The 14,810-nt window shown below is 38.2% G+C and overlaps 2 protein-coding genes across 3 annotated transcripts in view; one reads left to right on the top strand and one right to left on the bottom strand.

Moving 5' to 3' along the window:
- srgap2 (SLIT-ROBO Rho GTPase activating protein 2) overlaps nucleotides 1–7,928 on the bottom strand; it is a 91,097-nt gene extending 83,169 nt beyond the window's left edge. For both annotated transcript variants that reach the window (XM_060857785.1, XM_060857786.1), the window contains exons 1-2: nucleotides 7,821–7,928; nucleotides 6,667–7,180 (exon numbers count right to left, since the gene is read on the bottom strand). In XM_060857785.1, the coding sequence (XP_060713768.1) occupies nucleotides 6,667–6,733 (67 nt within the window). In that variant the 5' untranslated portion in view covers nucleotides 6,734–7,180; nucleotides 7,821–7,928. The remainder of the gene's footprint in view (nucleotides 1–6,666; nucleotides 7,181–7,820) is intronic.
- A 430-nt stretch (nucleotides 7,929–8,358) lies between these two features.
- Nucleotides 8,359–13,238, top strand: fam72a (family with sequence similarity 72 member A). The gene is made up of 4 exons (XM_060858483.1): nucleotides 8,359–8,983; nucleotides 9,713–9,790; nucleotides 10,049–10,173; nucleotides 11,214–13,238. Exons 1-4 carry the CDS (start codon nucleotides 8,838–8,840, stop codon nucleotides 11,306–11,308), a joined length of 444 nt encoding a protein of 147 aa, XP_060714466.1. The 5' UTR covers nucleotides 8,359–8,837; the 3' UTR covers nucleotides 11,309–13,238.
- Nucleotides 13,239–14,810: the final 1,572 nt, after the last annotated feature.

Here is a 14,810-nt window from a genome sequence, read left to right as displayed (position 1 = left end):
TACCGTATTTTCCGGACTATAAGCCGCAACTTTTTCCAACGCTTTGGGAATAACTCCTGAGCTAAACGCTGTTACTACACAAAACGCGGTTGTAGCTGCCTCTCTACATTACTACGATAGAAAAGAGGAGTTATTTGTGTAGTAACAGCGTTTAGCTCAGGAGTTATTGACTCGGGAAACTTGAATCTGTGAATATGCTGTCAACTTCCCGCTCCTTCAGTTCTCTCCAGCGCGGGAAAGCTGATCCTATATTAACACGGTCCTACTCAGTTTTCTGAAGCATTTCTTAAAACATCGGAGACCCTACCTTTAACTCCAACACCGAAGATGACGACTTCAGTGGTTTCAGTGCACAGGAGGAGGAAGATAGTGACCAATGACTTTCTTGGTAGGCTACTGTTTACTGCTAATTTTTTATTTTTTGTTACAAGCCGTGTAAAGTTAAAGCCTATTTATTTTTGTTACAAGCCGTGTAAAGTTAAAGCCTATTTATTTTTGTTACAAGCCGTGTAAAGTTAAAGCCTATTTATTTTTGTTACAAGCCGTGTAAAGTTAAAGCCTATTTATTTTTGTTACAAGCCGTGTAAAGTTAAAGCCTATTTATTTTGTTACAAGCCGTGTAAAGTTAAAGCCTATTTATTTTTGTTACAAGCCGTGTAAAGTTAAAGCCTATTTATTTTGTTACAAGCCGTGTAAAGTTAATTTGTTTCAATGTACCTGTAGGCACCTGCGGCTTATAGACATGTGCGGCTTATTTATATAAGACTAACACGTATCGTTTACACTTCTGTTTTTATCATCCTATTCGTAAGGTCCAGAAATGTACCTGTAAAGAACATGCTAGCTAACAGCCTATAAAGAACAGCATGCTAGCTAATAAATGCTAACATGCATCTGCCTGTCAATAAGAGTCCAGATAAGTCCTTTAAAACCTCATCAATAACTTGAGTTAGCATGTGACAAATTGACAGGACATTTTCTAGCGTCAGCTACAAGGACACGGAGACAGAGAGACCAGAGACATTCAACTTTTGGATTTTCTAAATTCTGTGGAAAAAAGAATTAAGCAAAAAATCAAAATAACTTGCTTCAGTTAACTCCTCAGTTTATTCTTCCCAGAGAGCTCTACTTTTATAACTTAAAGGTGGGGTCTCTGTTGTTTGAGAAATGCTTCAGAAAACTGCGTTTGGTCGCCAAACAAAACAAAAACAAAACTAACGTGTAGCCAATGAGCAGAAAGGGGCGTGTCTTGTCAATATGGGCGGAAAGTGTGTTCATTGCTCATGTTTGACATTAGCAGAAAGCGTTTTGAATATTGACATGGTGGAAAAAACAAAGAAAGAAAGCGAAGAAAGGCTTACGATAAGGCAAGTAGGAGGACTAACAGAATACGGCTTTCTATCAATTAAAGTTCAGAATACTAAATCAATCAATACACTTACTTGCGTTACTGCGAGTCTTTGTGCCTGAAACATGCGCACACGCTCCAAGACTTCTGTTTCCATGTTATCGGCAGCAACGTTACGACCTCTGCCTCTAACATTAGCGCTGCCTCAGGTTCTAGGTGTTGACCGTCTCCTTCCCCGTGAAACGGAGATAAACCTTTCACGGGACAACACACAGTACTACAAAAACACATTTGTATTACCATAGTATTACTCATTGAGTTTGTTTATTGATAAAAATATACCCTGTGTCAGCTGCCCCAGCAGGTTCCTCCATCATACTTGTCTGGGTTATACTTGTCTGGTGTATGTGTGGGGCGGAGCTATCAAAACAGGGATAGGACCCATTTGGGTTAGGGGCGTGTTTGTTTTGGTGATTTCAAATCTCAACATTGGCTTTCAAACAAAGGAGACCCCACCTTTAAGGTGCCACTTTAACAACTACAAAGATTTTCACTACTTCAATGTGATACTGGTCCATTGTAAACTAAGGGGGTGACACCATGTGAGCTTGTGCCAGTGCAGCATGGATGAATCGATAAGAAGATGCCAATCCGCCTCAAAGCCAAGACTTTTTTGCCCTGTGGTGCTGTTTGGAGTGGCATACAAACAGTCCATCACCTTTCTGATTCAACTCACCAACCACACCAATCACACAGAAGACTCAAAAAGAGAATTGGAGTGACATAATTATAGAAGATATGTTAGTGACGAACGTGGCTCCTTATGATGTCTTGGACCAAAAGAAGTGGAGAGCGGAAGGCAAGCATGTAGCCGCTGCACCAAGGCGGGAGAGACTGGAAACTGTTACCTAATCCTGGCTCACTAGTGAAATCTCCAATCACCTACAGGATTACTGTTTCAAAGTGGAGACGCAACAGAAAGGCAAAGATTTAACGCTTATTGATGTTGCTGGTCAGTTACAAGCCTAAGAAGGCAAATCGTCTCAGAAATCAATACATGGGGAAAATCCATCACTCACACGCTGAGGTGAAATGTTAACGTTCACATGGAAGAATCTATTTCTTGAGCAAACAGCATGAATTTTAAACCTGGGGCCCAGTATCGAGACAAGATTATTCTCTTCAAAAGAACATGAATAGCTTTAAGGAGCATGAAGCCAAATAGGAATGCAGAAATGCACTAATAAAACATATCTAATCTAGCTGCTTATTCGGAGCACCGTGCATGTCTTCAGCACGCACCGTACCACTGTGATTAAGCTCATTACCGCATCTGCAAACACAGCAAAAACAGAGTTAGCGTTGCTCACCAATTAACATCGAAACTGTGCGGGAAATCCCTTTGCGTTCCCATGTCTTCTCAGGTTTCTCTTTTATTCTCCTCATGTGAAGGGATATGCACACGATTGCTACTTCCTGTTCCTTTTACTAATTCCCTAGAGAATGGTTTTGTTTACTCAAGACACGTTCCGCAACGCACGTTTCTAATGGTATATAAAAACACAGGCCGTTTGCAGTTTGAATGTGCACTCTCGTCTCTATGTGGATCCTGAGAAAAGAATCGGTGTGTGGTAATGTTTCTGTAGGAGTGAAAAAAAGATCTTTAAGCATTCCTTACTCCGTTCAATTTAGTACATGCTTCATTCGATTCAGTACGTGATCCAAAGATTTGATTCAGTAACTACCATATTTGATTCAGTAACTGCTGCATTCGACACTTGGTACTTGCTCCGTTCGAGTCGAGTCAGTAACTACTGCATTTGATACGTACCTACTGGTCATACTGATCAGTATACGTGCAGTACGGATACAATCTGTACATACTTAATCCGCCGTTTGGCATCGTTATTTGACCCATGATATCCACAAGTTTACCAAACTGCATCATTTATTTTCTTGTTCAAACCTACAAGAAGTTACTAAGGTGTCAGTGAACAAGAGTGACCACAAGGAGCAACACTTGAAACCTATAGCACTTAGCTCTTCCACATCAGTCCTGTTGCATTATGGGAGAGAAAACTGTGCATAGGTTCCTTACTGTAAAATCTCCGAAGGAGCAGTGGATCCTGATATTTCTCTCCTACTGATTTATAAATACTCTGATATTCTGAATGGCTTCTGTCTCTTGCTAAACTTATGGACATAGGCTCAACACCTTAAACCAATACGCCCTTTCTATAACATTCATACAACCATTAGAAAGCACACGTGTCTTAAATGAAGCTTCGAGATGATGGGGTCTTCCTCAGCCCAGGCAACTGAATAAAATAGATTTCGTTTCATTTCAGGCTGACCCGAGATTAACAGTTCAATAAAGACCAGTAACGATCTGTGCCATTTTCCCTTGTGAGGATTAAAAAGATTCCTTCGTTGATACAAACTACAAATAATAGCTGTTAAACCTCTCGAGCATGAAGCATGAAAGCTTTTAGTGAAGAGTACCAGCAGCACAATCTCCATATTATTCTCTTTCGTTGTGCTATCCAACTTTACGTGTTAACAATAAGGTTTGGGAACTAAACAAACACTGTAGATGATGGACAGGTCTAATGATTTTACAGACCCAGACACACTTTCTACTTCTTCATATTGCAACAAATTTTCATATAGTGTTTCTGTACATTCTTACACACACTGCCACTACTGTACATTTGTGTATACGCACAGTATTACACGTGCTTATCGCACGTGTCTAACCTTTTTTAAACCTGATAGCCTGTAATAGATTTCGTACGGATATTATGGATTCTTTCTGTATGGTATCTTGTGAGTCAAACAGTAATGTGTTTGTGACAACAAATTTCCAGTTGAGGATTAATAAAGTACTCCTACTACTTTCTACTTCTACTCTCGCATCAGTTCAATGTTGCAGTGCAGTTTTCGAGGTGAACAAGTTCATGACACCAAACTGAAAGTTGCTCCTTTTTTTTACAGACTCCCGGTGTTCCACTTGAGAAGAATAGAATGACCTCGGCTTCACCCTGCGTGTCACTTGGCCAGAGATTACACAGCTCCACTGTTCAGAACTTTGGAAGCCCCCGAGTCCACAAACTGAGACAAGCAAGACCAAGCAAAACAAAACACTGAGGCAGCCAAATTTATTTCAGAGTTAATCCTTATAAATTCGGGGATTTGTCCATTATCTCTTGAAAGCAACAGGGTCTGGGTGGTTCAATAAAAACATACACGTCTTTAGCGCTTACTGTTTCGAAAAATTAAACCTGGATGTATAGACAAAATTCAGCATCTTAAAAGAATCGGCTGGTCGCAATTTGAGAATGTAGAAGGTGATGACCAAAAAAAACCTGACGTCAAAGTGTCTGAATTTTTGTCAGGTTCTGAATTTTTTGATCGATATCTCAGCGAGTCACCTCTATGATGTTTGTCTTAAAACCACCAATACAAGAGCCACAAAACTCACCAGACAGCTACAAATACAGTAGTGACAATAGTGGGTAGAATAAATTCAATAAATAAAAACAAAAAACCCTAATGGACAGAAATAAATTCACACTACATAAGATCACTTTGAAGAGATTGTTTGTGTGACCCCTTTTACAACATGAACCTGGATTGGGTTGCTTGATGTTGTAAACAGAATGTAGTCATTTTCTTTACTCGCAGGTGTATCATTAGTGCAGTTTCATTAGGTATGTTCACACTCTTCCATTATGATCAAACTGAATTCGTTTAATCCAAATTTAAATTGCAGGTTCCAAAAAAACATTTAAAATGTACCCTAAATATTACAATCTTAATCAAATATCCAATTACATATAGTCCTAGCAAAACTGTCTGTTTGAACGTTCACACTACTGCACAAAGAATTTCTTTAAATCGGTTTTCAACATTAAATCAGATTCAACGTGAATTTACATGCCCCACCTTACTGAATTATTTCATATCTACACCACCCTTTTCAATCCGATCGAAAGATCATTCGGATCGAGATCGGTTGGTTCGGATGAGGTGTGTACAAGAAGGCTTTTTTTTTTTACTCTGACTGAGCCATTGAACCAAATCACTAACATATCATTTGATGGCATGTAAACCTACAAATTGTGACAAGGAAAGACAACATTCTATTATAGAACCAGTCCAAGATTTGATTTGGATCACATTGAACCGAGCGACAAGTAATAATCTTAAAATCCTGCTGTAATCTCAAAGTCTAACAATCCAATATCTTTAAAAAAAAAAAAAACCTGCTCTTTGAGAGTTATGAGATCTTTACATCCCATCGATCATGAACAATAGAATAATGCACCGGCTATCAGAAATATATAAAAGCTGCCAGTTGATCATACGCCTATGATAATGATTACTCTACGAGGATCATATTATTATTAAGCCCTTGCGTCATAAAAAAAAGGCTCACTTAACGACTCCTGTACATCCAATAACAGGTTTAATTGTGAATCCAGATGTGGAGGCTATCACATCTGGATAGCTGAGGAGAGGAGGGGGAGGCATTACTGGTTAGCTTTTACCTTAGAAAGGCAGGATAACAGACGTGGTGCAGGAATGAACAGTTTTATTGAACATATAGTTGTTTTTAATGGAAGATCTATAGATGTATAGAAGATTCTATAGAAGTAAACGATGGTGTTTTTCGCCTTGCGTTTAAAATGCGGCTGGTATTGATTAGGACACGAATTCCTGATTTTAACAGCAGAGGGAGAAAAATCGACAGAATCACACATTTACTGTAGTGTGAAGAGGTGTAGGGTAAAAGAAAACGCCCTGCCTCGTGCACACAGGGTACCTATCGCACCTATAGCCATAATACGCATAATACGCGTATCCATACTCGCCATACGCGTATACATGCAAGCGCATAATAAATACACAAATCTACAGTCTATGGATGAAAGAAAATGGGCTTCTAACGCAACTGCATTGCAATCGAGGAGAGAATTCGGCTGATCGTCATTGATATATATGGCACATCTATCTATCTATGCATTGCATCTATGCCACAGCCTATGCATTGCTTTTAAGCTTATTATTATTAACCCACCTGCACAATATACATAATATGATATGTTTTTCAGCTATAAAGCAACAAGGATACAATTTCATCGTTATGTGATTTAGGATTTTAGGGTCTATAAAAGCTTGATTTTAAGTAGCTGTGGAGAGGAAAAGAAAACCCAAATATATACTTATTAATAAAAAGCTGTTTATGGCCAAATAATATGTTATCACTAGCCTACAGAAGAGGATCATATAAACTAACAGATGTGGTTCACACTTACCTTTTACTTGAGTTTCATATTCGGCTATAATCTCCTTGTCTTTGCGGAATTTCGCCGGAGACGTCATGATGGTCAAAAATGCGCAAACAAAAAAAGAAGGATAACAAGAATACAAATAATAATAAAAATAAAATAATAAAAAAACGACCGTTTCCACCGTCTGTGTGTTATTGAGATATCCAATAGGCTGTTAGGTGTGCAGTAGTGGAAACGGAGAAATGATTATTTCATATAGAAGCTCGAGCTGCCCGCATTACGCGCTGCATTACGCGCTTCCTCCCGCACTGCGCTCTCCAAGTGCGCCTCCGAAAACCGGGAGAGGAACGGAGCAGACTTTCATTCCCTCCTGACTGCTCAAGCTGATGTGAGGAGATCCAAAAGTTTTAGTTTGCTTTTGCGCACACGCCTTTCTGCACAAAACGCGCGTCTTAAAAAAGCAAAAGGCTGGAGATGTATCCGGAAAAGTGCAGGGCTTGGTTTAAATACTGCTCTTTTGGAAGCAGAACAATGTAACCTTGAACAAACAAACAAACAACAGAATGAACCTCCAATACAGACTATAATATACATGCAAGATTTTATAGAAAGGGCAAGATGTGAGCATGCATGTTCGTTTTCCCCACTACATCAACTCGAACAGCACGTGCTTTAAAAATGATAGGTTTTATTTGAATGTTTCTTTAAAGGCACGTGCACGGCCTGTGCACTGCTTTATCAATATTATTCACGTAGCAAACGTGTATCACATGCATACATACATGCATACATACATACCTGCATACCTACATGCATGCATGCATAGGACAAATGATTTCAGTAGTTTTCTACTGTTTAAATAGGGAAGTTAATAAATAAATAACTCTTATGCAAGCCAAGTGTACTCCTTTATTACGGTTATATACATCTGTAGGACTATAGAGTTGAGCAGTAATGCGTCCACCAGATGTGTCCTACACACACACACACACACACACACACACACACACACACACACACACGAGCTCACACACACGTCTCCATTCGGCCACTTTGTTTCCTCACTTTTTTTGTTCTAACATTTTAACTGCACTCCTATAAATACTGTTACACACACATCTGAATTTAGGAGTCTAATACAACAAACAAACAGCCAAACAAACAAACCAAAGAGTTACCTTGAGAGGTAATTTCCATTCCTCTAAGTCTAATGCATCTCGTTCCAACTCAATTTGATCCAAAATTCTTTCTCGAGATGCGGTGGAGTGAGTTATCTGAGTTTTTTCTTTTTTTTTCCCAGCTCTAACCCCGCCCTTTTTCGTGGAAATATTACAAGCCCAACCCCCTCTTTATTTCCATTGGTCGCCTGAAGCGGAAGTGGACTAAAATCCGACAAATCCGCTACAGAGGCTGAATCCCAATTGGATCCTTATCGCCTACACACGTGCACTACATAGTGCATATAAACTCCTTCATGGACGCCATTTTGAATTTCTATAACATAATATAAATACGAGTTGTACTAATTAATGTATTATATTCACAACACATTTGGGCACAGTGTGTGAACGGAATATTAGTAAACAAAAACAGCACGTAATTAGACAGGATACAAATCGCAAACAGGGCTGTTTTGAGCTGTCCGAGATCATTGATCACGTGCTCGTTTTTATCCAATCAGAGTCCAGAATGCCTCGTTTTTGAAAATGTTTCCGGAAGTGCATATGTTTGTTTAGGCTAGCTTAGCCTACCTCGCTATATCATCCTCTTTGTAGTTCAGCGTTTTAATCGTATATTTAATTTATATTTATTTAAATCTCATGTCTTATAAAAACGAACAAAAAACAAAGCAGCAAGCATCCGTTATGTTGTTACAGCTCGACTGTTAATGTACTAGCGAGCTTTGTTATTGTCATTAGACATGTTTTGCTAGCTGGATGTCTTGTGTTGTAATGTATAAATACGGCGTTTTAGCTTTGTAGACCTGTCAAACAGGTCATCTAGGAATCTTTCTGTAAGATCCATCTTAGTTTATTTAATATCAGAGCGCAAAATCTAAAGCTAGGTAACTAACGTTAGCTAACATCCGGTTTAAACAGCCGCAAGCAGGTAACGGTAGGTTTTTAAAAGGAAGTGAGCAGTTTCTCATTGATCCGATCTGCAGGGTTTGTTTGTTTGTTTGTTCGAGCTCTACGATGTCTACGTCCAATTTTAAGAATAAATGTGTTGCTCAAGTGAACTGCATTTACTGCGATAGCCTTCTGTGTACAAGGGGAATGAAAGCTGTGCTTTTAGCTGATACAGAAATCGAGCTGTTCTCCACTGACATGCCTCCAAACAGGTGAGAAAGGATCCTGACTGCTCGTTATATCTATTTAATAATAATGAGTAATAATCATCATAGCTTATTATTATTATTTTTTTTATTGTTGTCACTAAAGCCTGTTCTGACTCTGTCTTTAACATCTTAATTTTTTTTATTTAAGCTGAGACACTACAGGTGAATAAAACCATTTTCTAGTATTTTCTTTGCATCAAAACTTCTTCCAGAAAGTTTTTTTTATTTTTACTGTTTAACAAAGTCTCCACTGACACCATAATGTGGCACGTGAAGTCTCCTGAATGCAATGTTCATCCTGGAATATAGATTTTCTTTTAGTTCTGAATATAGGACATTTATCTTAGGGGAAAATGATTTAAAAATACAACATTATGCTTTTTACCCAAGGAAGTGTGATTAATATGGTTTGCATTAGAAAAGGTATAACACTGATACACACTTTGACAGTCTATCTATATCTATGTGTGTGTGTGTGTGTGTGTGTGTGTGTGTGTGTGTGTGTATTATATAAAGCTTGTCCATGATATTTGACATGATGGGATTGTGGCAAATTGGCAGAGCTTAAAGCTTCCATCAAAGTTGTTAATTTACAATATTGTGGCAGATATGGGGGGGAACAATGTTCTTCTTTCTGTCAACTAACAATCAACTAAATGTGTTTTTTATTTCTCCTTACTATGATAAATGATTGCTGCTATGTATTATTTTCTTTCTCTCTTTCTTTCGCAGGACCGTCGATTTTGTTGCAGGCTGCTATTCGACAGAAAGCTGTAAATGCAAATTAAGAGACATCGCTTGCTTGAAGTGGTATGTAACACATTCATTTTAATGAGCATATCTTTTCAGTTAAGTGAATAATTCACTTTCTTTAAGGGTGCCAGTAATTCTGAAGTGTCCTTTAAACTACGGTGTTGCACAAGAAGCAGTTGTGTGTAAATGAATGAATAACAATTGAATTCTAACTTATTTGTCAGAGTCTGCTTCTAGGCAGCATTGTGCATTTTTTTTAAATTGTTTCTTATTTCTGGATTTATTTATTTATTTATTTTTTACTTGTACCTTCAGTGGAAATGTTGTGGGGTATCATGTAGTGGCTCCGTGCAAACCCTGCCTGCTCTCCTGTAACAACGGCCACTTCTGGATGTTCAACAGTGAAGCTGTTTCCACCATTAACAGACTGGACGCATCAGGTTTGGGGTCTCGGGAAAAATTCTACATTTGATATACAAAAGATGAGTCATAACATTAAAACCACATGGATTACCTGTCATGGGGTTGGGGTATATTAATCAGCATGTGAACACTTAGTTCTTGAAGTTGACTTTGAAAAGGGATGTGGGGCGACCTTCACAAAAATAGGCAGGCGGTTTTAATGTTGTGGCTGATCTGTGGAATTGATCTCATAGGTTTTCTTTTAGAATGTATTAAAATTGATCTAAACTGGAGTTAAGGGAAAAAAAAGGAAATACAGACAGTGCGTGAGAGAGCGCGTGAGCGCACATTCAAATGATATAATCAAACACAGGCTTCCCAAACACTCTTGAAGTCTCCTTGACTCCTCAATCCTACATCCTACATGACCTGAAAATCACTCCTTGTCCTTCTTTAAGGAAATCTCAGTGTAACTGTGAAAACGGAGACTTGTGGATCAAATATATCAAGCCAAAAACAAATCACTAAAAGTGCTATTATTATTGTAAGAAACCCAAATCAATAATGTTTCTTTTAAATTGTGTTTAATAAAAACCCTTGCATAAAAAAAATTAAAATACAGTTAATTGCTAAATGAAGAAGTCAGACGAATCTCGCTCTGGCTGAAGCGGTAACATTTGATTGCGTAGTAATTGCCGTTCTGTGTATGTTTTGTGATAAAGTGAAGCTTTATCACAGATTTAAGAAATGAGAAGCACCCGTAGTCTTGGGCTCGTCACAAATGGCATCATTCACGGAGAAGAACGTGAGGTACAGCTGGTGTCTGGCAGCACAGCAGTATCTACTGTTCAGCATTTCTCTCATGCAAATTTAAGATTTGCATCACAACCACGTGGACTGAAAGTCTGTTATATGCAGCGTGCATGAGCATTACCTTAACTCACTGCCCAAATGGGTTTCCTTTATTGCTTTAAGAACTTGTGCTTTATTTGCATTCAGCCGTTTTTGAGCCTGATAAAATACACAGGTGCCAAACTTCTGAGGGTTTCTTGTTCTTGCTCGTCTCTTCCTCTATTAGGAGTGAATCTGCTGCTGTGGGGAGATCTGCCGGAGCTGGAGGGAAGTGAGGACGAGAGCACAGGCAGCCTTTCAGAAGAGGAATACCTCAGATAGAAGGTCATAGAGGTATCATTGCCCTCTTCCTCCGTTAAATAAGTACTTGGGAGACTCTTGTGAGAATCGCCATTTGAAGCACATCCTGTTTGTTGACTATGGGGTGGGGGCTGGGGTGGGGTGGGAATGCAGATGCCGACGCCGCAGATTGATGAAGCTTTTTGTCTTATCATTGCACCCTCGACAGCAGCCTGCTTTTTTTGAGTATATTTTTGCTACAGCACCTGATATGACTAGATCACGTGAAAACGCACGAGCCTTTGAGTCATTTTCTTCTTGCCGATTTCATCCCATTCGATAAACTCTGACAACTGGAAGAAAATGTGATGTGTCGGGTGAAAAAAAAAGAAGCAAATCTGTCCAAATAAGCCTGTCATGCAGTTATTTCAAACTGCAACAGTGTGCATTATTAATTAACATTAATTATTTTCGTTGTTTTATGGAAACGACATACTTGAAATATAACAAATGTGAGCAACATATTTTCTGTGAAAGAATCGCAGAAGCACTTCATCACGTGTATATTAACTTTTATTTAAAAAAAAAAGACATCATGCCAAGTCTTGAGTGTAATTTGAGTGAAATTCATGAAAACAGTTGAATAATAAGAGCGTGAATGACATGTGAGGTAAACCTGGGGATGGACGGATGGATGAAATGTGTGTAAATGCGTACGAGGGACGGTTTTGATTTTTTTTTCCTTCCTTTATTTTTTTTTTGTACCAATTTTTACTTACATAATCATACGTTAAGCCTTATGCTACGTTCACACATATAGCGACTCAGAGTCAAAGCGATAGTTCGTTTTCAGTGATATGATGCGACTCGGTGCAGTGACCAATTAGAGTGAAGCCCGTTAACACGCACGCTAGAACGCGCTTTTTATCTCGTATATGATGCATAGACACATTGATGTGTGTGTGTGTAATATATATATATATATATATATATATATATATATATATACACACACACACACACACATGTCAAACCTCTCTCCAGATCGCTTAAAGTGCCAATGTCAATAAGAAACATTATTACTATGGCAACCCAAAGCAGGAACGCCTACTGACGACTTTATAGTGCAGCGATAAAATCGCCGTATTTGTGAACGCAGCATGAGGTCGAAGTAGAGTAGCACAATTTTGGAGTTAGATGAACCTAAACACAACTTGCTAACGCTGATATTCGAAATAGCCAGTCTTATAACATGTAATATACTGTATGTACACAAAAACATGCACTGAAATACAGTTTAATAATAGCATTATTTACACAATTTCTTTTTTTTTTTTTTTTGTGCACGGTTTCTACACAGCATCTTTTCTGCTTCCTGATATTCATTTTTGACAGAACTTTAACCAATACATTTTTTTTTTCTGCTTCCATGGGAATCATTCAACTGACAAATAGGAAGAATTACTTTTCTCCTCTATCCTATTTTTTACCAAAAAATGTAAAACAAATAAATATATATATAAAGAAATCCTTTAATTTCACAAAAATGAATTAACTGTATTATTATTTATTAGTAATTATGTTGTGAAGGCACGTGCTCTCAAAATTTCTTCAGATATCTGAAATGTTAAGGTACTGACTAAAAAAAAGATGGTGTTATTGGCTTTTTTTTTTTTCTGGCTTTGCAATTTGCATTAAGATGACTTGACCAAAATAAAACGGTAGAAATACTATTATTTTTAACTTATTAACAGAAACGGTTTATTTTCTGTAATTTATCAACATTGTGAATGTTTATATTTATTAACAGACACGAGACTGTATTTATACTCTGATAAATTTCTCTCGCTCCGTCTGATGACTGAAAGGAAGTTTGTAATTCTTCGACTTTGCACTGTAAAAGTGTTGCTGGATTGAACTTCAAGTTGTTTTGTATGCTTGCTGTCTTGATATTAAACGTTTTTAAAGTGAACTCCCTTGTTGTTGATTCATACATACACAAAGTTTGGTTCGTTTATGCTGCAATTCCTGAACAGGGAGGTCTTTTTTTATTTCATCCTGCTTGAAGCACATGGCAGTCGCTCAAATTCATGACCAAATATTCAAGAGCCAGGGCACAATTTATTGCCAGCATGTGAAAGTTTTCTTCACAAAAGAAAAAATAAACTTAAATGAGGTCAGGATTAACTGCATATGTGTACACTGAACAAACATTTTACAGACTGGTGAATGAAGTTACTTGTGAAAAAGTCTCTTATTGAAAAGTGTTCTTATCCTGATTGTCTGTTTCTGCGTTGTGTTGTGTATTTAAAGGTGGGGTCTCTGTTGTTTGAAAGCCAATGTTGACATTTGAAATCACCAAAACAAACACGCCCCTAACCCAAATGGGTCCTATCCCTGTTTTGATAGCTCCGCCCCACACATACACCAGACAAGTATAACCCAGACAAGTATTATGGTGGAACCTGCTGGGGCAGCTGACACAGGGTATATTTTTATCAATAAATGAACTCAATGAGTAATACTATGGTAATACAAATTTGTTTTTGTAGTACTGTGTGTTGTACCGTGAAAGGTTTATCTCCGTTTCACGGGGAAGATGTTCAGTTCTCTCCAGCGCTGGAAAGCTGATCCTATATTAACACGGGTCCTGCTTCTTACCTTATCGTAAGCCTTACTTCGCTTTCTTTGTTTTTATCCGCCATGCCAATGTTAAAACCGCTTTCTGCTAATATCCCACATGTGCACTGAACACTCTCTCCACCCATATTGACAAGACACACCCCTTTCTGCTCATTGGCTACACGTTAGTTTTGTTTTTGTTTTGTTTGGCGGCCCAATGCAGATTTCTGAAGCGTTTCTCAAACAACAGAGACCCCACCTTTAAAGTTAATTTTCTAACCACAGTATGTATATGGATTCCATTAACACGTCAGTTAGTTACGCCTTTCGAATTTGTGAAGAAGTTTAATAACAGTGTTGTGTGTGTGTGTGTGTGTGTGATATGCTTGCCATGTTTCCTGTCCAAGTCCATCACAAGTTTGAGACAGCTTCCCTGCCAATCCATTCAAGAAAATAATGATAAAAAAATTCATTTTTGTCGTTCTTTCAGCTGCTCCCTGATGTTAGGTTTTACACCCGATACCCTCCCTAACGCAACCCTCCCATTTTATCCGGGCTTTGGATCAGCACTGAGAGTGCATTGGGTTGTGTTAGCTCCCTGCCTGGGAATCGAACCCAGGCTGCGGCAATGAAATTACGAGTTCTTTATTTATATTAAAAAAACTACATTTTGTAAGACATTTTATTAAAAAATGTTTAAACTTTTTAGGACACATTTTACAGTACTTTACAGCAGGCTAAGACAAGAATTTTCAATATAAAGGTGATGTAATTGGCCGATTGGATTATTACAATTACATAAGAATACAATTACATCAGCATGTGCAGAAGCTTCGGGTAAAATATCAAACATCAGAATGGTGAAAAAATGCGATATCAGTGACTTAGCGTGTCATGATTGCTAGTGCACAGGAAGACAGGA

This window comes from Tachysurus vachellii, chromosome 22 (assembly GCF_030014155.1).
Source record: "Tachysurus vachellii isolate PV-2020 chromosome 22, HZAU_Pvac_v1, whole genome shotgun sequence".
NCBI lineage: Eukaryota > Metazoa > Chordata > Actinopteri > Siluriformes > Bagridae > Tachysurus > Tachysurus vachellii.
Note: the sequence above shows the minus strand (reverse complement) of the source record. Positions and strands in the feature narration are given on the sequence as shown.

Excerpts from the sequence above, each read along its gene's own strand:
- fam72a (XM_060858483.1), top strand. The coding sequence starts at position 8,838 with ATGTCTACGTCCAATTTTAAGAATAAATGTGTTGCTCAAGTGAACTGC. Across the intron at positions 8,984-9,712 it reads ACTGACATGCCTCCAAACAG|GACCGTCGATTTTGTTGCAG; the intron begins GTGAGAAAGGAT and ends TTTCTTTCGCAG. Across the intron at positions 10,174-11,213 it reads TAACAGACTGGACGCATCAG|GAGTGAATCTGCTGCTGTGG; the intron begins GTTTGGGGTCTC and ends TTCCTCTATTAG.